Here is a 25088-nt window from a genome sequence, read left to right on the forward strand (position 1 = left end):
GCAGCGACTGTATTGATGCAGCATGTGGGCTGTTTGCTAGCATGCTAAAATGCATATTTTGACTTAAATAGAAAAAATATTTCTAATTTGAGTAATATTCTAACATGTTTTATTCAGATTTTGATAACAAATGAGTACTTGCCAAAAGCAGAAGTAGTAGTAGGAGTAGAAATATGAAAAAAATCTTTCTGAGGGCACCAAAATCACAATTTTTTTTTTTTTTTTTGCAACTACTTCTGAGAGCAGCAGGTGCATGTCACACATGTGCTTCGATAACACAATATCGACAAATCTGATTGGCTTACAATAAAAAGTATAATGTATGTAACAAACAGCTTCATTGGAAGAACCATGACATAACAAAAATGGTGATGATTTTTTTTTTTTTTTTGACTCAGAAGTCACAAGTGGGCTTATATGATATGTGGGCTTAATAGGGACGTTTATCCTAATGTTAAGCTTGTCTGGGATAATCTAGTATAAGTATCATTGTTTATGATCTGGACCTGGTCCACATGTGTAGCGAAATCTCCCTTTTTCTTGCATTTCCACAAACAGAATAAAGGTTTCACAAATTTGAAAGTGGGTTTCAGACAGCACTGAGTCTTCACCTGAAAAGTCTAACATGCTTTCACAACAGTAAGATGTGCAAAAAGTGGAGGATCAGTTGCTCAGCAATGTAAAGCCCTTTTTAGATAGGAGTTGTGCAAATTGCAGGAAAGCCCAATCAGTCTTTTTTCAGCATTGGCAGTATAAAAACAAAATCGGGGAGTGCGGCAAAATGACGCCTACCTACTTTTGTTTATACAGAATGTGCCTTTTTCGGGGCAATGGGGGGCTTGAACAAGTAACACAACATGTAGCTCAGTGTGTGACGTAAACAGTGACATGAGGGAAGCTGCGGCTGGTCAGCCCTTGAGCGATTCTCTCGTAAGTCGGCCCGTCCTTCACCATCCCCGTCATCTGATGGTTAATGGCCTCTTCGTTTGCGACAACAAGGAGGGCGCGCAATTCCTTGTCTCTCCAGTTGCTCATCTTTACAGTGTCTGTCAGGTCTGGTTTCTCTCTTGCTACTAGCTGCTCGCTGATTCCTGCTATCAGCTGTTTCCTTTGCACAAGTTATCAACAGCCCCTCCCAGTACGAAAGGCCGCCTCGGTCTGTTTAAACTAAAAGGATTCCGCCAATATGACTATTCTATGAGGCGGATACTTGGGCACCTCGGATCAACTCGCCAATCCGGCTCTGTGTGTCTGAATGCTGGCAGCTTGCCGGCAAAACGGCCCAACATTCGCGGAAAATCTGGCAGTGTAAAAGGGGCTTAAGTTACTTATCCCTTAACTCACCTCTCATCTGCTGAATCGGAAGCTGCGAATCGGATGCTAACTTCAGCATCATTGTGCCCCGATTGTAAGTCTCTTACAGCTAATAGGTTTTCCATGCTTCTCTATGTGCTCAAGTTAATACTTGAATAATTGTCCAAAGGGTTTTTGGTTTAACAGCAGACGTTGGAAAGACAGGAGTAAAATTAGGAACACTCATGTGTGGAAGGTGAATTATCTCTCTCATTGAAATAATATCATTACTGCTATTGTAGGCTCACAAGTACCTCTCAAGAACCTACACATCTCGCCCTTCACTGAATGTAAGTTACCTTACAGTAACTGAAATTTCAAATTCTTATCACACTCAAATATTTGGACTGTACACTGTAATGCAGACTTTCAATGCTTGGTTCTAGGAGGTTGTCATTGTCAGCGCAGTCCGTACTCCAATGGGCTCCTTCAGAGGCAGCCTGGCATCAATACCAGCCACCAGACTGGGCTCCATTGCCATTAAAGGAGCCATAGACAAAGCAGGTATGTTCAGATGGGTCACTTTCCTCAGTGAGAACTGTTTTCCACCATTTAGGCAGAAATGTAATGTTAGCTGATTATCGTCATCTCTAGGTGTGTGCAAGCACGGCTATGCTAATGTAACACATTACCTAAATTTCGCATGATTAGGTGGATTGCTAAATCAAAAAGAAGAAAGCTGGTGTATATTTGGAGAGTTGACTGAATGTTTCTGTGTTTAGGGATCGCTCCTGAAGAGGTGAAGGAAGTCTACATGGGCAACGTACTTCAGGCAGGAGAAGGACAGGCCCCCACGAGACAAGCCTTGCTTGGAGCAGGTATGACTAGTGATGGCGTGATGAAGCCCCTTGAATGTGTCGAATCTTTATGGACGATTTCTTTGCCAAAAGGCTGATCACACGAAGCTCCGTTAACAGCTCATTTGAAGGTACTGACATCTGCTGGTCATTTGATGTACAGCAGTCCTACTGTAATAATACATGTGGGCTACATGCAAGTGGATTTGTACACATAATGATGCAAGTATTACATCAGAATCTATAATATATCTATGTATGTATGTATGTACAGTGCTCAGCATAAATGAGTACACCCCCTTCGACAAGTAACATTTTAAACAATATCTCAATGAACACAAAAACAATTTCCAAAATGTTGACAAGACTAAGTTTTATATAACATCTGTTGAACTTATAACATGAAAGTAAGGTTAAAAATATAACTTAGAGAACAAAATTTTCAGTTTTACTCAAATTAGGGTGATGCAAAAATGAGTACACCCCACTGAAAGTCTCTGGAGCAAAGCTAAATTTTAGACTACAAATGTATAATTTAACAATAATCAACCACAGGTGAGTCTAATTATTCATCACACAGGTGTCCAGCAGACAGTTGACTATAAAAGGGTGTTACTTAAAGTAAATCCCTTTCCATTTCATGTTGTTAGCAATGGCACCACATGGAAGAGAAATGTCACAAGACCTGAGAAAGCAAACAATTTCTTTACACCGCAAAGGTGAAGGCTACAAGAAGATCAGCAAAGCTTTACTTATCAGTCAGAATACTATAGCAAAAGTGATCCAAAAATTTAAAAAAAGATGGAACTGCAACCATCTCACAGAGACGTCCAGGCCGTCCACGAAGTTAAGTCCTCGACAGCAGCGTCTTCTGATGAGAAGGGTCGAAGAAAATCAGCATGCGAGTTCATTGCAGTTATATAAGGAAGTAGAAAGCCAAACTGGGGTGACTCTTTCTCGTGACACAATACGGCATACACTGCAGAGGAATGGCATGCGTGGGTGCCATCCACAAAGGAAGCCTCTCCTAAAGCTCAGGCACCAAAAAGCCCGCCTAGAGTTTGCCAGGGCCCATGCTGACAAAGGTGAAGATTACTGGGACTCTATACTCTGGAGTGATGAGACCAAGATAAATGTTTTTGGAACTGATGGCTTCAAAACTGTATGGGGTCGCAAAGGTGAGGAATACAAAGAAATATGCATAGTGCCTACAGTGAAATATGGTGGTGGCAGTGTGCTTATGTGGGGTTGTATGAGTGCTGCTGGTGTTGGGGAGCTGCATTTCATTCATGGCATCATGAATCCACAGATGTATTGCTCTATACTGAAAGAGAAGATGCCACCATCACTCCGTGCCCTTGGTCATTGTGCACTTTTCCAACATGACAATGATCCTAAACACACATCTAAGGCCACTGTTGGATTTCTGAAGAAGAACAGGGTGAAAGTGATTCAGTGGCCAAGTATGTCTACTGATCTGAACCCAATTGAACACCTATGGGGAATTCTGAAGAGACAAGTTGAGCATCACTCTCCATCCAGCATCCAGTCTCTAAAAGAGGTCATTCATGAAGAATGGAAAAAGATCGATGTAGCAAAATGTTGGTAACTTGTTCATTCCATGCCTAGAAGACTTGGTGCTGTCATTAAAAATCATGGAGGCCGTACAAAGTACTAGATGTAGTAGTTTTTGTTGTGGGGTGTACTCATTTTTGCATTGCCCTTATTTGAACTGAAAAATGTGTAATCTAAGTTATATTATTAACCTTATTTTCATGTTATAAGTTCAACAGATGTTATACTAAACTTGGTCTTGTCAACATGTATGTGTGTGTATATATATATATATATATATATATATATATATATATATACATATATGTACTCGTACTCGTCGTCCTCTGCTTATCCGGGTCCAGGTTGCGGGGGCAGCAGCCTCAGCAAAGAAGCCCAGACAGTCCTCTCCCCAGCCACTTCCGTCAGCTCTTCCACGGGAACCCTGAGGAGTTCCCAGGCCAGCCGGGTGATGTAATCCCTCCAGCGTGTTCTGGGGCGGCCCCGAGGTCTCCTCCCGTTTGGACATGCCCGAAACACCTCCCAAGGGAGGCGTCCGGAAGGCATCCTTATCAGATGCCCAAACCACCTCAACTGGCTCCTCTCGATGTGGAGGAGCAGCGGCTCTACTCCGAGTCCCTCCCGGATGTCTGAGCTCCTCACCCTATCCCTAAGGCTGAGCCCAGCCACCCTGCGGAGGAAACTCATTTCGGCCGCTTGCACTCGCGATCTCATTCTTTCGGTCACTACCCAGAGCTCGTGACCATAGGTGAGGATTGGAACGTAGATTGACCGGTAAATCGAGAGCTTCGCTTTCTGGCTAAGCTCCCTCTTCACCTTCTGGCTAAGCTCCCTCTTCACCACAACGGACCGGTTAAGCGCCTGCATCACTGCTGACGCCGCCCCAATCCGCCTGTCAATCTCCCGCTCCATCCTACCCTCACTCGTGAACAAGATCCCGAGATACTTAAACTCCTCCACCTGAGGAAGGACCTCTCCCCTGACCTGGAGTGGGCAATCCACCCTTTTCCAGCTGAGGACCATGGCCTCAGACTTGGAGGTGCCGATTCTCATCCCATCCGCTTCACACTCGGCTGCGAACCGCCCCAGCGAGAGCTGGAGGTCACTGTTCGATGGAGCTAGGAGGACCACGTCATCCGCAAAAAGCAGGGACGAGATCCTCCTGTCACCGAACCCGACACCCTCCACCACTCGGCTGCGCCTAGAAATTCTGTCCATAAAAGTTATGAACAGAACCAGTGACAAAGGGCAGCCCTGGCGGAGTCCAACCCTCACCGGGAACAGGTCCGACTTACTGCCAGCCACGCGAACCAGACTCATGCTCCTTTGGTACAAAGGATTACCGCCGCCCCAGCGGCCTTGCGGCCACAGCTCACAACTGCCGCCTCGACAATGGCAGAGCGGAACAAGGCCCATTCGGACTCAATGTCCCCCTCTGCCCTCGGGACGCGGTCGAAGCTCTCCCGGAGGTGGGAGTTGAAGATCATCTGGACAAGTTCTTCCGCCAGGCGTTCCCAGCAGACCCTCACTGTTCGTTTGGGCCTGCCAGGTCTGCGTGGCGTCTTCCCCACCATCTGATCCAACTCACCACCAGGTGGTGATCAGTTGACAGTTCTGCTCCTCTCTTCACCCGAGTTTCCAAAACATATGGCCGCAGGTCAAATGATACGACTACAAAGTCGAACATTGACCTGCGACCTAGGCTGTCCTGGTGCCACGTGCACCGATGGACATCCTTATGTTTGAACATGGTGTTAGTTATGGCCAAACTGCGACCCGCACAGAAGTCCAATAACTGAACACCACTCGGGTTCAGATCGGGCAGGCCGTTCCTCCCAATCACGCCCCTCCGGGTCCCGCTGTCATTGCCCACGTGAGCGTTGAAGTCCCCCAGCAGAACAATGGAGTCCCCGGTCGGGGCACTGTCCAGCACCCGTCCCAGGGACTCCAAAAAGGGTGGGTACTCTGAACTGTTGTTCGGTGCATAAGCACAGACAACAGTCAGGACCCGTTCCCCGACCCGAAGGCGCAGGGAAGCAACCCTTTCGTCTACCGGGGTAAACTCCAACATACAGGCAGAGAGTCTGGGGACTATCAGGAAGCCCACCCCAGCCCTCCGCCTCTCACCCGGAGCAACTCCAGCGAAGGAGAGAGTCCAACCCCTCTCAAGGACTAGGGTTCCAGACCCGGAACTATGTGTCGAGGTGAGGCCGACTATATCTAGCCGGTAGCGCTCAACCTCTTCCACAAGCTCCGGCTCCTTCCCCGCCAGAGAGGTGACATTCCATGTCCCAAGAGCCAACTTCTGTAACCGAGGATCGGACCGCCAAGGCCCCCGCCTTGGTCTGCTGCCCAATCCACATTGCACCGAACCCTTCTGGATCCCTCTGCGGGTGGTGGGCCTACAGGGGGACGAGCCCATGTAGCCGGTTCGGGCTGGGCCCGGCCAGACCCCATGGGCGAAGGCCCGACCACCAGGCGCTCGCCCACGGGCCCCAACCCCGTAACCCCTCCCAAATAAAGAAAACGCATTGAATGAGAAGGTGTGTCCAAACTTTTGGCCTGTACTGTATATATGTATAATATCTGTGTGTGTGTGTGTGTGTGTGTGTGTGTGTGTGTGTATGTGTATATATCTATATCTATATCTCTATATATCTATATCTATATCTATCTATCTATCTATCTATATCTATATATCTATATATATATATATATATATATATATATATATATATATATATATATATATGGATGGATATATATATATATATATATATATATATATATATATATATATATATATATATATATATATAGATAGATATATATAAATATATATATATCTATATATATATATATATATATATATATATAGATATATATATATCTATATAGATATATATATATATCTATATAGATATATAGATAGATATATAGATATATAGATATATATATATATATAGATAGATAGATAGATAGATAGATAGATAGATAGATAGATAGATAGATATAGATATAGATATAGATATATAGATATATAGATATATAGATGGATGTATATATGTCCATATATATGGATATATATATATAGATATATATAGATATATATATATATATATATATATATATATATATACAATATAAAAACAAACAAATATATATATATATATAGGTGTCTATATATATGTGTCTATATATATATATATATATATATATATATATATATATATATATATGGAGATATATATATATGGAGATATATATATATATATATATATATGGAGATATATATATATATATATGTATGTATATTTGCCCATACAAATCTGTCTGACTGTATCTTCAGGCTTGACCCTCGGCACTCCAGCAACAACCATCAACAAAGTCTGCGCCTCTGGGATGAAGTCCATCATGATGGCAGCTCAGAGTCTGATGTGTGGACACCAGGTAGCATCATAGGATTACTCTCTTTGTATATCAGTTACTCAACCCACAGTAGCTTCAAACCTTTAAGAAAACTGTTTCTCTCACATGCCTCCACAGTCAATGAAGAATTCCATTATCAAAATAAAAAATGACAATGACACTTGTGATGGACCCCCCTATCATTTGCAAACTCTTACACAACTCTTGCAGTATTATCCAAAACCTGTAAAACAGTGAGATAGAAAAGTTCATATACATCCAACATCTGTTACAGAGATAACAGCAGTTGGGCCAGTATGAGACAAACTATGAACAATAGACTGTAGTATTGACTGCAGGTAAGTGTATGGCTGTCTATGTGATTTCAGGATGTGATGGTGGCTGGCGGCATGGAGAGCATGTCCAATGTTCCTTATGTAATGTCCAGAGAGACCCCAGCCTATGGAGGAGTGAGGATGGAAGACCTTATTGTCAAGGATGGACTCACTGATGTCTATAATAAATTCCACATGGTAACTTCTGTTAAATATTACCTTGTTATATATATTTTTTTCTAGTCATGGAGATAAGGCTTGAATGCATTTGAAAACATATATATGTATATGTACAGACCTGGTTATATAATGGTGCCAAAATTGCCTATAAATAACATTCAAATATTCCATGAGTTTAAACCGTTTGTATATCTATTTTTGCACATTATATGTGTAAGAGGGTAAAGCAATGCAATGAGAGAAACAGCTACTTGTATAGGTACGTTAACGTACCTACACATTACAAGACTGGCAAATAAAAATAGAGCCGCAAGTGGCATTTCCGGGTTTAAGCCCGTTCCCAGCAAACAGAGGAAAGCAGCTCAGGGGTAGGGCAGATAGAGGTAGTTTTAAACTAAGGTGACCAGATTTCTGAGATGAAAATCGGGGACATTTTCAGTGCGGCGGTGAAAAATCATTAAATATTATCATTATGAAATAAAAAAACGGGGACAAGTACTTTTTCATGTATTTTGACCAGCTTTTATCACACAAAAGGTTGCAATCAAACAAATGAGTGACATCACCAACCATCTATCCACTGAGGAAGACAAAAATACCTTAATCTTGTTAGCTTGAGTTAGGATGAAGGTTTCTACTCATACCTGAATACTGAACTGATATTTATGACACAAAAGGTGGCAATCAAAAAAATGGGTGACATCCCCGTGATCCCCTCATTCATCCACCTCTGTAGCCTCTGCCTCAGGAGCCTGGGTAGAATAAGAGCAGAGGAGAACATGAGAAAAACTGCAAGAACAGAGCCAATAGTAAGTGAATAGTTTCTTAAAGAAATAACATCAGTTTTGGTAATATACTTATATAATTTAGTCATTGTGCTTTTTTTTTTTTATCTGCTCTATGTAATTGACTCTGTTTGAAATGTGCTACATCAGAGGTTCTTAAACCTTTCAGACCATGTACCACTATGTACCAAACCAAATTTCCAAAGTGCAACTTTCTACTGCAGATATGATTTTTTTCATACGATAAAAATAATTATCACCCATGCAACAGCATCAGCAAGGCTAAACAACATCAACGAAATGCTACTTTATTAAAATCAAAGAATAGCCTACATTTATAAAGTGGACTCACAAAAGTCACTCATCAGGGGGACAGACTACGTTCAATTCCAGTTTCTCCTGCATGTTACGCACTGCATGTTACAATCATACTTACTTTACCTCACTACACACACACACACACACAGAGTCAAGTCTACTGCCAGCTCACACAAAATAAATAACTTCATACACAACATACCATTTAACGCGGCCGCTGGTCTCATTTTCTCTCCTTTTTACCGCCTCTAGATTGTTGTTGATGCTGCTGCGTCTGGTTGTGCTTCCTGATAACGTCTGTACGTCATACAACGTCTTCTCCAGCGATGCATTTACTGACTACCGTAATAACGGGTGTTTAAGTCTGCGCGCATTTTTCCCCCATTCAATGTCAAAATCAGGGACGTTTTCGGGGACAGCTTTTAGCAGGGACAGGTCACCCAAATCGGGGGCTGTCCCCAGAAATCGGGGGTTGTCTGGTCACCGTATTTTAAACCTGTCATAATCATAGTTTTGTGACCTGTTTAAAGTTTAAATTAAGTAATAGCTGAAAATATGTAGAAGTGGTAGAAATTCAAAGTGAAGTAGATTTAGGAGGAGTCTCTCCATTGGGTTACATTGTTAAAAAAAAAAAAAAAAAAAAAAGTTGGAAAACCTTAATTTTATAAAAATTATAAATGATAGAACAAGAAAAGTCATGGCATAAACATCCCTAAGGAGCTGAACATTTTGATATTTGAATGGTTTCTGTAGCTGAAAGTATGCAGAAGTTGACAGTAACTGAAAAATATATATGGAAAGAAAAATAATAAAGACAATAACGGTGTGAATACTGAATCAGCATTCACAAAATAAAGGCTTGGATCACAATAGCAGGGCTGTACCCAACTCAGAATTTTGTCAGTTGAACCGGATTCAGCCATTTAACGTGAATATTCGACAATTATTTTTTTCCATTAGAAGTTTAAAGTATTAAAACTGCAGCAATCGTGTGACAGTGGCAATCATGTAATATATTAAACAAGCTAACTGCACTAACAACGGTTCGGAAATGTGCAACAACATTTTTTGCCAACACTAGATATCAAACAAAGACCAACACTGTGTCTTAATAAGCATACATGAGCTGTAAATTCACCACTTCCCAGCAGAAAAGACAGTGTTTAATGAAAATGTTTTGGTCCCCAGAAATACACTGCATAGCACTCTGACTAGCAAATAAAATTAAAGAACTGCTCAACTTGAAGCAATCTTAGTCAATGTAGGGGTCTTCGACCGATGATTCAAATCTCTGACTTTCAAAGGGGGCAGCCCTGTGCAATACCGTGAATGCTGAGTCAGTGCTTAACACTATCATAATCCAAACCTTTATTATGTTAATGTAATAATAATAATAATAATAATAATAATAATAATAATAACAATAACAATAACAAACTTGCACAAACTCAGTATGGTTCTGCCTGAAACCTAATAATGTCCTATATAGGGCTGGGTATGGCCACTGATTTCCTTCTCAATTGATTCGATACCCATTTGATTTGATTGGTTATGTTTTAGTTACAATACAAATTTTTACTATAATGTGAAAGAGATTCTTAGAAAACGAATACTGTAAGTTTTACATGGAAGTATTTTTCAAAAAGAATAAATTCAGAAAAGGATTAAAATGGAATATTTTATAACAAAATGTTTCTAGAGCAGCAACAACAATATTAAAACAGCAAAGTCACAATATAAAGTAAATATTTCACTGGAAACAAATCTAAAATGTAAATAAAATAAATCATATTCCTGACATCACAGTACTGATTAAAGTTGAGAAAGATTAAAGAGTACAGACATCAGTATCAGTCCTCCTGTCCTCTCTGCTACTCCCTCTGCTCTTAGGAGATTGACTGCCTGCAGGTAACATTAGCACAGGTAATTTTAAAGATATGTGTCAAACTAAGCTAAAACATTAGACATAAATAGGTATTGTTCTTTCAGTTTATTAGAAACAGTTTGCTATCAGCTGGATCTTCTTTCTTTCTTTCTCTGCACTGTGGTTGGTGTTAAAGTGAGAACTAATATGGCAGCAAACAACTATTTGCCATGTAAAGATAAAATACAAAATCCAGTAGGCTGAGAGATACTTAAACACTATCGTCTTCTGCCCTGCACAAGTCTGCCACTGCTACAGCTGCTGCTCCTGTCTCTATTCAAGTCACCATCCCTGAGGACTCCTGGATGTGGCTCAGGGTTAAACCTAAAGCCCTGTCCAGCTCTGTTCCATCACATCAACATCATCAGCCCTGAACTATGGTCAGTGGCTATAAAAAGAGGGGGCTCTCCTTTCCCTCATTGCATACTCTGGCAAATGGACAAAAAAAGTTGACGGATCAATATGACATCCTTGATTCACATGAAATTCCTCCATTAGTTAGGAACCCAGAGCCCCTTCCAACTCCCATGACAAAACCTCAGTCCTGGGGCCTCATGTACAAAGACTTGCGTGGATTTCCTACTAAAACATGGCGTACGCTTAAATCCAGAAAACGTCGTACGCACAAAAATATCCAGATGTATGAATCAGTGCGTACGCATGAATCCAAGTACATTTTTTTTGTACATCCCAATCAACGTGGAATTGAGCGCACATGTTGGAGTACCCGACCCCTCCCTGTCCACGCCCCTATTTAAATATGCAAATCATATTTAAATGAACCCTGCACCTGAGATTCCCCTCTCTGCACGATCAGAAAATTAAAACAAAAGAATGAGTAAGACGGGGAAAAAAAGAAAATCTTCACAGAATGCGAATTGGAAACGCTACTCACTTAAGTGGAGGCGCGCAAAGATGTACTTTTTGGCACTGCATCAATACAAAACGCAAGAGGAGTGAGTGAGAGAGTGTGTGTGAGGCTACCAATGCTGTGGGGACAGAAAAGCGTACACACGCAGAATTAAAAAAGAAGTGGTCCGACATTAAGGTGGACGTGAAGCAGAGGAGGGCTGCCCACCGCCAAAGTGTGGCCAAAACAGGCTGGGGGACAGGAGAGGAGGAGCTCACCCATCTGAACAGAGAGTTGCCTGGGGTCAGTTGAAAGCAGACAAATTATGTGAACTGGATTTACAGTTTTCATTTGTTAATTTTATACACCACTTACAGGGATCACATATTATTGTTGTAAATGAATGCAAGTGCGCCGGGGAAATGGTGTGGCTGATTAAGAAATGTTGCACTTTACGCACGGGTTTATTGACATGAGTACTTTACACACAGAGACAATCAGGGGGTTGTTCGAAAGCTCTGAAGCTGCAGTTTAACCAGCAACAAACAGCAAGTCACTAAAATTAACCACTGACTAGTACTGATGCTGTGAAGACAGGATACTATTTGGGGGCGCACATGTTCAGTGCGCATCAGGGGGATTGATATTAGGACAATTAAACAAATAAATTATTTACTCACCAAGAAGCCACCCATCATGCACAGTGCCAGCCTGTAGCTTGTTCCCAACCATGCTGTTACTCAGAATGTATGAATCGTGCGTTGAACCAAGCCACCTCGCCACAATGTTGGTTAATTGCATTTGCGCATCACATATGATCTGTACATTGATCGAAACAAAAACAAATTCATCCTGCGATGGCGCTTTTATAATGTGTGTGCAGTCGATAGCTCCGGTAACATTAGGAAAACCGGCTCTCGCTGCAAATTGCGCAGCTGCATATGGGAATTTGATATACCTGGCTGACATGCGCATAATTCTGTCCCACACAGCTGGCTCAGGGTCGACTGGCACAGTCCCGATCGTCGGCCAGCTCCCTCTGGAATGCCTGTGTTGCTAGGAGTCCCGGTGTGGTCAGCACCTGTATGGATACAGGCAGCGCATGGCTCCTCGCCGTGTCGCGCTCCAAGGTTGGCCGCAGCTCTGCGCACAGTTCCAGGAGGACTGCCCTCGGGAACCAATGCGGCAAATACTGCTAAAACAGCCGTTGTTGTTAACAGTATTTTTGTCACCACTTTGCGCAAGCTTTTATATCCACTCATCTAATTGCAGACACGTGGGTGTGTTAATTGTTCATCAGTGTTAATTGTTGATGTGTCTCTGATGTGCACATCACTCTGAGGACTAATTGTTTTCACATTTATTTATTATAACAGTTTCCCAGCATCACCTCTAAGTGTCGCCAAAGGATCAACAGCTGTAGAAACGTGCGTACGCCAGCCATGAAGTTGGCGTGAGGCACCGCACATTTCCACGGTCATTTCACTCTTGATACATCTGAACTTTGCCGTGGAAAAGGACATACGCCACGTTTTTGTGCGTACGCACCCTTTGTACATGAGGCCCCTCGTCTCCAGTGAATTTCACCACATGTCCACTGCTTCTCAATGGGAATCATCATCTTCATCTCACCACCGCAATTTAAGATCAGTAATCAGGCCGGTAACCCTCAGAGCTGCTATTCGCCCCCACAGCCATATGGGCAGAGGTCTAGCAATCTATGTAATAAATAACATCAAAGAATCCCAGTCAGTTAGTATGTCTGTGCCAAAACAGTATGAACTATTGATTTTGAACAAAGAATTAAGTCAGAATGCTCTTTTTAGGGTTGTTGGTATTTATCGTCCCCCTTCCGCCTGGCAGATGCTGCATTTTTTGAGAATTTAACTACTTTCATGACTTTAGAAGTGACTAGAAGAAGAGGAAAAAGAAAGGGAAGACCTGAACTTAAATTGGATGTCCACAGAATCAGATAGTCTAAAGTCCATCTATGCGGATCTTGGACTTTCTCAGTTAATCTCTAATCCTACTCATCCCAATTTCAAGGACCCTTTTCAATCTACCTTACTCATCAATCCATCAATCAGTTTTATTTATAAAGCCCAATATCAGAAATCACAATTTGCCTCACAGGGCTTTACAGCATACAACATCTCTCTGTCCTTTGGACCCTCACAGTGAATAAGGAAAAACTCCCCAAAAACCCCTTTAACGGTTGAAAAAGATGGTAGAAACTAGTGCTGCACGATTAATCTAATCGCAGTCACAATCGCGATGTCAGGCTGTGTTATTACATAACCGCATAAAAGGCTGCGATTTGCGATTTAATGGAGGCTGGCTAAATGTTAACGTGTGTGCCTGTGAATGTGACTGCCTCTCCTGTAGTGTGTGCAGTTTGTTGACATCACGCCCACAAGCTATCCTGGTACGTGCAGCCGGCGTGCAGCAGTGACCAACACAGACGCTGAAGAAGAGCATGAGCACGACCATGAACAGGCTGAGTTGGTGGCGAAAAAAACGTCTGTTACATGGCGATACTTTGGATTCACGTATGGTGACGTTGAACAGAAAGACGTGCTGTTCAAGTGTAAAAGTCAAAGTCGCCACGTCTCGCAGCAACACAACCAATCTATATCAGCACTTGAGACAGGACGTGGCAACTTTAACTTTTAAACTTTTACACAGCACGTCTTTCAGGTACGGTGACATTGGACAGAAAGACGTGCTGTGTAAAAGTTTAAAAGTTAAAGTCGCCACGTCCTGCGGCAACACGACCAATCTATATCAACACTTGAGACAGCACAGCACAGGGAAAAGTAGGAAGAGTGCATGCGAGACAAAGCCGAGCTGTGTAACGGTAAAGACAATGAGACAACTGAAAGCCGCCAGAGCCTCATAAAACAACATCCAAGCACAGTTAAGCAAACATTTGTAAGTGTCACATGGAAATCATGGACTCCATAACAAATGAAAAATTGAGCAAATTTGCTCGGGTAAGCCCACTTGACATGCTGCTGTTTTGTGCTATGGCGCTGGAATTTGTCATTTACGTGACAATACCTGAACGCAACATATGCTCGCTCCGCTGTGTGTACAGTTCCGTGCTGCGCTGCTGTGTGAGCAGTGTGTTTGACTGTGCTCAGTCTGTTGATGGTCATTGACACACTGTCTGTCCATAACAGTAACTATGTAAGGTCAGTGCCCCCCCTAATATAATGTAGGGGAAACACTGAATCAAGCAAAAAGACTCATGATACCATTTATTTATTACATGTTATTGTAATTATATTGTAATCGCAATCGCAAATCACGATATTGTCCACCATAATCACAATCGCACATTTTTACCAAATTGTGCAGCACTAGTAGAAACCTCAGGAAGAGCAAGGAGGGATCCCTCTTCCAGGACGGACAGACGTGCAATAGATGTCGTACAGAACAGATCAACATAATAAATTAACAGTAATTAGTATGACAGAATAAGACAGAAAGAGAGACAGATAGAGATGCAGGACAGGCAGTAATGACAATAGCTTACAACAATATTAATGAAAGTAATATTATAATAATAATTATGGCTATTGTGGTACAATACGTTGAAAGTATATATATTAATATATGATAGTATACATATATGCCAATAATCGTATGTGTATAATAACAGTAGAAGTATGACTAATGATAACAGCAGCAGCAGGAGGCATCAGGCAGGACCACGGCAGCAGCACAACCACACACGTCACACTATCCAGGCACCGCTGCGATATAAGTTAATCCTATGGGCCCCAGGCCTTTTTGGGGTATTTTTACTGCCTTTACTTTTAAGCTTATATCACAGTCATTAAAAGGCTACATACACATGCTATATCTTGTTTTTGTTTTTTGTTTTTTTCAGGACAATGTGGGCTAACCAGATTTGCCATCATTTCATGTCCTCCTATGTGCCTGTATTTTATATTATTTTTTATATCAATGAAAAAAAAACAAATCTGTGTTACTAAATTCTTACATTTTTACATGTATCTCACAATAGCAAGTTAGAAAATGATATATTCTGCCATATATGAAGAGGGGAGACATTCTGTCACTTCACAGCTGTCCAAAACATGTGGTTTGTGCCAGGCGGACAAGATTGCCAGTATTTTTTCATTATTGCAAGAAATTCCATTGACTCATTCACAAGTCAAAAATGTGTTTTTATCTGAAAGAAACATGCAATATTTACATCTGAGATCATAGAAAAATAGTCAACCAAGTGCAATGATGCCCTCCAAGATAATATTTGCCACTTTGTTTGCAGTAAACAAAGTTTGTTGTTGTTTTTCAGTTTCAGTTATATATTGGGGGGACAGTTTGGGCATTGGGGGGGGGCATGTCCCCCTCAATGTATATGGTGACTACGGCCCTGTCATGCATGCAAAATTACGCTACAGTTGTCTGGGTGCGCAAAAGGCGAAGTGTCAATTGCACTAAACTGGACAATATGGAGATATTTGCATCTTGAAAGCCGGACTACAAATGTGGATAGACAGAGAGAAACACATGCAAGCGTAAGACGTGGTAAGATATGATATTCCTCACTATATGAAGTGACTGATAACAAGATCTGTATAATGGATTGTAAAGAAATTTGTCAGGTTTTTATTTTGTAGACAATTAATCTGGATTTAAAGCATGATGGGATGGCAGCACAATGATGTGTGTGGTATTCCTGGAAAGCTCTGCTCCTGCGCTTTCATGTGATATGTGTGGCATTTCTGTGCGAGCCTGCATTCGCAAGTAATCCATCCAAGAGTAATGTGTGTGCAAAGCTGTATGAAAGCTCTGTTATACATAATTTTAGTGTAACTTTATCATTGTTTTTCGCTGTGAAAACATTGGACGACCGACAAGTGGCCTTGTCAGAAAGCTACAATTCCGCTGTTTCACGTGATGTTCGTGGCTTCTCAGTATGATGCACGGTCGCGGAGAAAATCAATAGAGAAGAACAGGTGTAGATTTGGACGCAGTTGCAGTTCCTCTGCAATTTCCTTCCATGCAGTGTCTTTTTTCTCGCGGTCATGATAGCAGCTGGAGGAAACATCAAATAAACAAGGCTTCTACTGCCACAGCTTCATCAAACTTTCCTCTTTCTGGGAATTCAACTTCTTTTTGTTCGTTTTACCTCCATGGCAAGCGATCATTTGTTTGGGTTTAGCGCCAGTGTTGCGTTGACTATTGTGTCATTTCGCACTGCATTTCTATTGGTTGATTAGTAGACGTAGGTCGTAGGGTTGTTAGAAGTATCGATACTCTGAAGAGTGTCGATACTCAAACGCTGTATCCGGATACAATACTAATTTACAAAAGTATCGATACTAACAGTGCACGCCACCTCAGCGCCTATCGGGTGCGCTCGACGGGTCTGACGGACACACGCTGTGCAGGCAGCGTCTGGCAGGCACAGAGCCCTCGCTGCAACCCGGCTTGTTGTCGTTGCTGTGCATGCATGCACACATTTCTGTTGCTGTAATATGGCCAGCGCGGCTGCAGGAGGATCAGAGCAGACAGTTTTGATAAAAAATGATAAAGGAAAAAGTGCTCTTTGGAAATATTTAGTGAAGTGAACACAGCATGCTGCAGACGGCAGGTACAGCCCCTCCCCTCACTAGCAGCTGAGCAGCTGGTGTCGCCAGCATCAAACTACAATATAACTTCTAACGTTAATGTGGGAGCTAAGCAGAAAACTTTACCAGTCATGCCTGTCTGTAACATTAATAGACAATGTTAGTTTAACAGGACAACACAATTATGTGTGTCTGAAAAGTTATGTTCACTGTAAAGTCACAGATTGAAGCTGAAAAAATGTTTGGTTTCTCCCGTAACCCCTGCTTCTCTGATTGATAGATAGATAGATAGATAGATAGACTTTATTTAATCCCCAGGGGGAAATTTAAAATGTCCTCAGCAGCAGGGGCAATAATGACAAAAAAGACACAAATCAAAAGAACACATGACAAGACAAGAAAAATCCTAAAAGTACATAAGATCACAAGGTGTGAATAAAAGTATTTTTTGTGCACTACGAGCGTAACCAGATGTGGCCAGGTGCGTTCAGGGGTGGACCATTTTGTCGCCCCCCATGGGTGACGCCCCTATCAGATGCAAGAGCTCGCCATTCTTGACCTGTGTATCAATTTTCATAAGGAGATGAGGTCACTGAAGCCATCAAAAAGCCAAACGTATTTGGTGGCGAGGGAGGCGCCATAGCGGCCACGCCTCTTGACATAGAGAAAAGCTTTTAATACCTTTTGATCAGCATGGTCTCTGAATGATCTGTAAAAAATCTGAAGTCGATTGGATGAAATCCCTAGGACTAGTTTGTTAAAATACAACATGTAGAAATTACGCCAAAATGTCAAGTCAAAATCAAAATGGCCTACTTCCTGTTTGGAGTAGACCATTGGTGGCAGAGACTTTTATGTGTGTCTGGACAACATACACGTGTACCAATTTTCATGTTCCAACTCCAAAGAAACCCCTATGGGGAGGGGTTTTTGAAAATTTTAAGGGGGCGCTATAGAGGCATTTTGTGCCCCCCATGGGCAATGCCCCTTTCAGATGCAAGAGCTCGCCATTCTTGACCTGTGTATCAATTTTCATGAGGAGATGAGGTCACTGAAGCCATCAAAAAGCCAAACGTATTTAGTGGCGAGGGATCGATAGTCACCACGCCGCCACATGGACGCCATTAGATGTAGCTTCACAGCGCTCATAAGGTAGCTTTACCAACTTCTCCTGCATGCATTAGAAGTGGAATAAAGTTGATGGGGTCAAGTTTGTGGCATCAGTACATGTTAAAGACGGGTCACTTCCTGTTACCACCGGGCGGCGCGATGAGTAAGGTGGGATATTAACATATCGGGGCGGAGCCATCATCGTGTCCAGCAAGTTTGAAGCTGCTGAGATCAAGTATGTGGGCAGGAGAGCCGTTCGAATTTTGATGGCAAGAAAACGAAAAAGTCGCCAGAATTTGTCATGCCCTAGCGGCCATGTCCCTTGACATGGAGAAAAGCTTTTAGTAACTTTTGATCATTATGTTCTCAGGATGATCTGTACCAACTTTCAGATCGATCAGACGAAATTCCTAGGAGGAGTTCGTTCAAATTTAAGTTGTGGAAATCGCCGTAACGAAAAAATTCAAAACAAAATGGCCAACTTCCTGTTGGGATTTTACCATGACGTTAAGAGACTTTTTTGTGCGTCTGGGTATGATACGTGTGTATCAAATTTTGTTTGTCCACGACAAACTAACCCCAACGGGGAGGGTTTTTTAAAAGTTTGTAGGGGGCGCTATTTCGGCATTTCGCGCCGACCATGTGGAACTGCCCAAAAATATTGAATTTCAAATGTGGCCGGACAACTGTGGAAAATTAGAAGCATTTTGAAATTCGGGTAAGGGGCGAAATTGGGATGCAAAGTCGGGTAAAGAATAATAACAATAATAATAATAATAATAATAATAATAATAATAATAAACAGCGCGATTTCAATAGGGTCCTCCGCGGGCGACTTCGTCATCGCTCAGGCCCTAATAATAATAATAATAAACAGCGCGATTTCAGTAGGGTCCTCCACGGACAACTTTGTCGTCTCTCTGGCCCTAACAATAAACAGCGGGATTTCAGTAGGCTCCTCCGCGGACAACTTTGTCGTCACTGGGGCCCTAATAATAATAATAATAATAATAATAATAATAAACAGCGCGATTTCAATAGGGTCCTCTGCGGACGACTTTGTCGTCACTCGGGCCCTAATAATAATAATAAGAAGAAGAAGAAGAAGCAGTGGATAAAAAGTGAGCAATGGATTAAAGTGAGTATATTTAGTGCAAAGTGGAAAATTGTATGTGCAAATAGACAACAACAAGGGGGACAGTTGTGCTTATTATGGTGTCCCTAAAGTGTCCATGGTGCAGTTTATTGTGAGCAGTGCTGGTTATGTAGCCTGACAGCAGCAGGCAGGAAGAACCTGCGATAGCGTTCCTTCACACACTTTGGGTGAATCACACTATAGCTGAAGGAGCTCTCCAGAGCTTTTATCTCCTCCTGCAGGGGATGGGAATCATTAGACCTCAGAGATGACAGCTTGGTTGTCATCCTCCTTTCTCCTACCACCTGCACAGAGTCCATCCCAGGACAGAGCTGGCCTTCTTGATCAGCTTGTCCACTCTCTTCATATCTGCAACTGAGACACTGCTGCCCCAGCAGACCACTCTGTAGAAGATGGCTGATGCCACCACAGTGTGAAAGAAGGTCTTCAGGAGTGCCCCCTGCACTCCAAAAGACCTGAGCTGCCTGAGCAGGTAGAGTCTGCTTTGTCCTTTCCTGTATAGTGCTGTTGTATGATCAGTCCAGTCCAGTTTATTGTTAAGATGAACACGCAGGTCACCATCTCAATGGATGTTCACCGGTGTTGGGGGGGAGGAGTCTGCGCCTGTGGAAATCCACCACTAGCTCTTTGGTTTTCCCCGCTGTTACGCACCCATCTAGGGGTCGGGACGTGTAACATAAGAAGTCCTGTACCAGCAATGACCAGCGCATCAGCCTTTGGTTGGAGTTCTGCATTTGCCTCACAAACACAAGCAGGTTGTGGTCAGTGTATACGGTAACAGGGAGTGGGCTGGAACCAACGGACACCTCGAAGTGTTGGAGGGCCAGCAGCAGCGCAAGGGCCTCTTTCTTGATGGTGCTGTAATTCACCTGACAGGCATTGAATTTCTTTGAGAAATAGCAAATGGGGTGATCGATACCTTGATGGTCCTCCTGTATGAGCACAGCACCGACTCCGCTGGCACTCGTATCCACCTCCAGCTTGAATGGGCAGGAGAAGTTCGGGGCCACCAGAACAGGGGTGCTGCAGAGAAGGGCTTCACAGAACTCAAAAGCATGTTGACAAGCAGCTGACCAGACAAAGGGCTTCTTGACGCTGGTCAAACTGGTGAGAGGGGCAACCACATCAGAAAAGTTACGACAGAAACTGCGGTAATATCCAGCCATCCCCAGGAAGCCGCAGAGCTCACGCCTAGTTTGGGGCGCTGGATACTCCAGGATGGACTGAATTTTGGCACCAACAGGACGCACCTCACCTTGTCCCACCTGTTTTCCAAGGTAGGTGACCGTGGCTCTACCAAACTCACATTTGGCTAAATTCAGAGTAAGGGTGGCCTCCTTTAACCTCTGAAAAATCTCCTCAGTGTCTTGAGGTGTTCAGACCACGTGTCTGAATAGGCCACAACATCATCAAGATACACCTCACAACTGCTCACATCAGCCACGACGAGGTGCATCAGCCACTGGAAGGTGGCAGGTGCATTGCGGAGTCAGAAGGGCATAGCGGTGTATTGGCAAAAACTATCGGGGATGACAAAAGCAGAGATTTCTGAAGCACGGGGGGTTAGCGGGACTTGCCAATAACCTTTCAACAAATTTCAACAAAGTTTTGTGACAAAAGTTGCTCCACCAACTCTGTCCACACAGTCTTCCATTCTGAGCAGGGGATATGAGTCGGCTTTTGTTGCATTATTTACCTTTCGAAAGTCACTGCAAAAACGAGGTGTTTTGTCAGGTTTGGGCACGAGTTGTTGTGGAAATTCTCTGCTGCTGGTGAATAATGAAATAGAGACTTATTTTCTTTGCAAAGAAAAGGTCAGTCATCACACGAGCGGTCAGAATGACGAAAGACCCCGAACATAGGAAAGCCTAAACATTTATACCTGAGGAACGCCTCTTACGGTGTGTTTCACACCCTTCTGTCTGCGGCAGGGAGCAGTGCCCCTACCCATTGTTTTCAAACTCTTTCGTCTGCCGCAGCTATTGGCTCCGACCCCTTAGGGTGTGTTTCACACCTGGCGTATCCTGCAGGATTTTGTATCTAGGTGTGAGGTTAAGAGGTCTAGACATTCTGAAGTATTTGAAAACACAACGAATACACAAAGAAAATGAAATTACAATTACAGAGCAGGCAAGGGGAACTCCACACACTGGAGCTGGGAACAGCCAGATCATTCTCCAACAGATATTCAACTTCTTTTTTCATAAGTGAGCGTTTTGTTGGATTAACCCTGTAAGCATGTTGCTTAATGGGTGGGTGACTGTCAACATCAATGTCATGTGAAAGGACAGTGGTGCGGGATGGATTGTCTGAAAACAATATGGGAAAGATGTTAATCAGACGCACAATATCTGCTCGAGCCGGAGGATTTAAATGTTGCAACTGGGCTGGCAAATCTTTCAACGCCTCAGAATTTTGCAGTCGTGCACAGGGAGATGTGTTTTCATGTAGGCCATCACTTTCAGGAGTGTACAGAGAGGGCGACGCAGATGTGACAGAGGCTACAACAGAGGGCATGACAAAGGAGGCGGTCCCAGCGGCAGGCGTGGCCAAGGAGAAAGCAGTGGCATCACAACGAGAAAAGTATGCTTTTAACATATTCACATGGCAAACTCTGGTTTCTCGCCGACGATCTGGAGTATTCAGGACATAATCAGTTTCACTCAACTTTTTCTCAACCACATATGGGCCACAAAACTTGGCCTGGAGGGCAGAACTGGGGATTGGCAAAAGGGCCAGCACCTTATCGCCAACCTGGAAATCTCTTTTCACAGACTTTTTGTCAATGTTCTTTTTCATCTCCCCCTGAGATGCAGTTAATGCACTGCATGCAACTTCACATGCCTCATGCAGCCTTTCTCTGAATTTGCTCACATAATCTAGCACATTAGAAGTGGGGCTAGGGGTTTCAGACAAATACTTCAGCAAACGAAGTGGGCTATGCACCGTGTGGCCGAACACCAGCTCTGCAGGGCTAAAACCAGTAGAATCCGGCACACATTAAAGTGAACAGATACTGATTGCCAGACATTGTTTTTGGAAGTGGACCCACACAATCAATAATGAGATGCTCAAAAGGCTCTCCCAGCACAGGGATGGGCTGTAGAGGAGCAGGAGGAATGATCTGATTGGGTTTTCCACTAAGCTGGCACACATGACAGGAGCGGCAAAACTTTGTGACATCTCGCTTCAGGCCTCGCCAAAAGAAATAGCACAGACTGCGGTAGTATGTTTTTTTTTTATTCCTTAGTGGCCAGCAACATTGTCATGGGCAAGGCTAAGCACCTGAGAGCGGAAACACTGGGGTACAACTACCTGCTGAAACGAGTTCCACCCCAAATTACCAACAGCAGGAGGATGCCAATTGCGCATCAAAACGCCATTCACAATAGCATACACACAGGGAATGTCAGAGGCTGGCGCAGCTGCAGCTGTCAAACATGTGGGCAAACTCGGGTCAGTGTGCTGTGCTTGAATAAACATGCTTCGGTCCACATCAAAAGTTAGCCCTGCCTCAGCGAGCAGCAGGTTATCTGGCACTGATACACTCTTTTCGGGTTTTGCTGCAAGTGAGTCTGCGCCCCCAGGCTTGTCATCCGGACACAGGAATGAATCAGACAGATCACACACATCATCAAATTAGATCACTTTGACTCGTCACAACACAGGCAGGGAACACAGAGGGCAGACTGTTAGCAGCAGGAGACACAGACAGGCCACAATCACACACAGGATCATCAACTACTTCGGGTGTCGGAAAAACTTTCTTTCCTGCCATATCATTTCCAAGGAGGAGGTGCACACTGCACACGGGGAAACAGGTGCGTGTGCAATTACTACGGGACCCGTGACAAGGGGCAGCTCAGGAACACAGCATGCAGTGGTGCTCACAACAGAACCATTTCCACCCCCCACGCCAATGCATCCAACTCACAGAAAGAACCACTGGAAAAAGGCAAAACACCGTGCAGCAACAGGGACTGATCACTCCTGTGTCACGCAGGATTGTGACAGGCACCTGAACTTTTTCATCTCCCGGGGGAGAGACTGTGCCCTTAGTGATGAACGGCTTATAACGCACAGATGCCTCATCAGCGTCAGCATCAGCCGGATAAGGAGCAGCGACAGACTGGACAAAACCAACACTTTTTGGCTTCTTGGGGCTTTGGTTATGCTGTTTTTGCTGGAGAACAGGGCAAGCAGCAATCAAATGTCCCGCCTCATGACAATAGAAACACTCACGAGTGTTGGGAGAAACGGTGTTAGGACGTGGTGTGCTTTTGGAGTTTTAACAGCACCAGCACTAGGAACATGTTCACGGCGGCCAGAGGGAAAGACAGCACAGTGAGTCAGGACAAATTCATCAGCTATTTTTTCTGGGAGACATGATTTAAACCCCTCCAGCAGAAACAACTCGCGGAGCTGAGTCAAAGTTTCCACCTTGCTTGCCGCACACCACTTATCCATCAGAGCAGTCTTTTCACGGGCAAACTCAACGTAAGTTTGGTTGGCGGCTTTTTCACATGCTCTAAATTTTTGGCGATACGCTTCAGGAACCAATTCGTAAGCCCTCAAAACAGTGGCCTCCACAGTCTCTTCAGTGGATAGGCTTGCGCACACCTCTTGTGCTTTACCAATCAATTTGCACTACAGTAACATATTCCACACAGTTTTTGGCCACCTCAAAGTGGAAGCAAAGGCGTTAAAAGTAGGAATCGACTTCACTTCCCCTAAAGGGTGGTACCAGGGCAATATGTCTGCTCACGTCAAACTGATCAGAGGGCATGATGACTCGGGGATGCGCAGCCACCGGAGTGGAAGAAGCTGGATGTGGCGTTCTATCAAACTCCATGGCCCTTATGCGGGGATGCATAAGCTCAACCTCAAGGCTCTTAGTTTGGGACTCCACCTCACACAGGCAGAGGGCCACCTTAAGATCCGCCATATCAACACCAGCCTGGATAAGCGCCATCGGGTCTATGCTGAGGTGAACGGAAGCAGGAGCCTCCGCCCCTGCCTCCACCCCACCGCCGCGGTCTTTCGCTGCCGTGGCACTGACAGACTCCTTTCCCACTACCACACCTAAACCCTCAGGAGCAACATCAATCTCTTCTGGCTTCGGCTTGGGAACAACACCCCTCTCCACCAACCGCTCTGACAAGCAAGACTTTATTTCAGCTTTGCGTCCATGCAAAGGAACAAACGTTAAACACATTTGCTACCAACAACAAATCCGCCTTTGTGCACCGATCCAGTTTTTCGAGAGATGGACCCTGCATAAACACATCCATATGAAAAACCTGGGACATCCTACACCTCCACACAAAGAAAAAAAACACCAACCACCAACCTGCCTGGCACACACCAGCAACCTGGAGAGACGAGCCGGATGAGCCCCCAGTTTATGTTACGCACTCGTCTAGGGGTCGGGAACATAAAAATGAGCCGACAACAAGGTAATGCACGACAAAAGGTGAGTTTATTCACCACCGCACAGAAGTACAATTTACAAATAAGGAAGCTTGTCCTCAGGGTGAACCCAAGCCAAAACAACAAATAAAACAAACTATCTTTCCCAAAATAACTAACTTACATGAAAGAAAAAGAAACAGAAATACAATCACTAAACCTAACTCCCTAAACTAAACAAAAACAGGAGAAAACAGTTCAAAATAAATGGCAGCTCACCCC

General features: G+C 43.5%; 1 protein-coding gene across 2 annotated transcripts in view; it reads left to right on the top strand.

Annotated features, from left to right (window-relative positions):
* Nucleotides 1-25088, top strand: part of acat1 (acetyl-CoA acetyltransferase 1) — a 47558-nt gene that overhangs the window by 10669 nt on the left and 11801 nt on the right. Inside the window, exons 2-6 of one of the 2 annotated variants that reach the window (XM_049591562.1) lie at nucleotides 1596-1643; nucleotides 1740-1857; nucleotides 2076-2171; nucleotides 7075-7175; nucleotides 7523-7666. In XM_049591562.1, coding sequence (XP_049447519.1) covers nucleotides 1596-1643; nucleotides 1740-1857; nucleotides 2076-2171; nucleotides 7075-7175; nucleotides 7523-7666 — 507 coding nt within the window. The remainder of the gene's footprint in view (nucleotides 1-1595; nucleotides 1644-1739; nucleotides 1858-2075; nucleotides 2172-7074; nucleotides 7176-7522; nucleotides 7667-25088) is intronic. The other variant, XM_049591563.1, reaches the window with a different exon arrangement.

This window comes from Epinephelus fuscoguttatus, linkage group LG12 (genome assembly GCF_011397635.1).
Source record: "Epinephelus fuscoguttatus linkage group LG12, E.fuscoguttatus.final_Chr_v1".
Taxonomy (NCBI): domain Eukaryota; kingdom Metazoa; phylum Chordata; class Actinopteri; order Perciformes; family Serranidae; genus Epinephelus; species Epinephelus fuscoguttatus.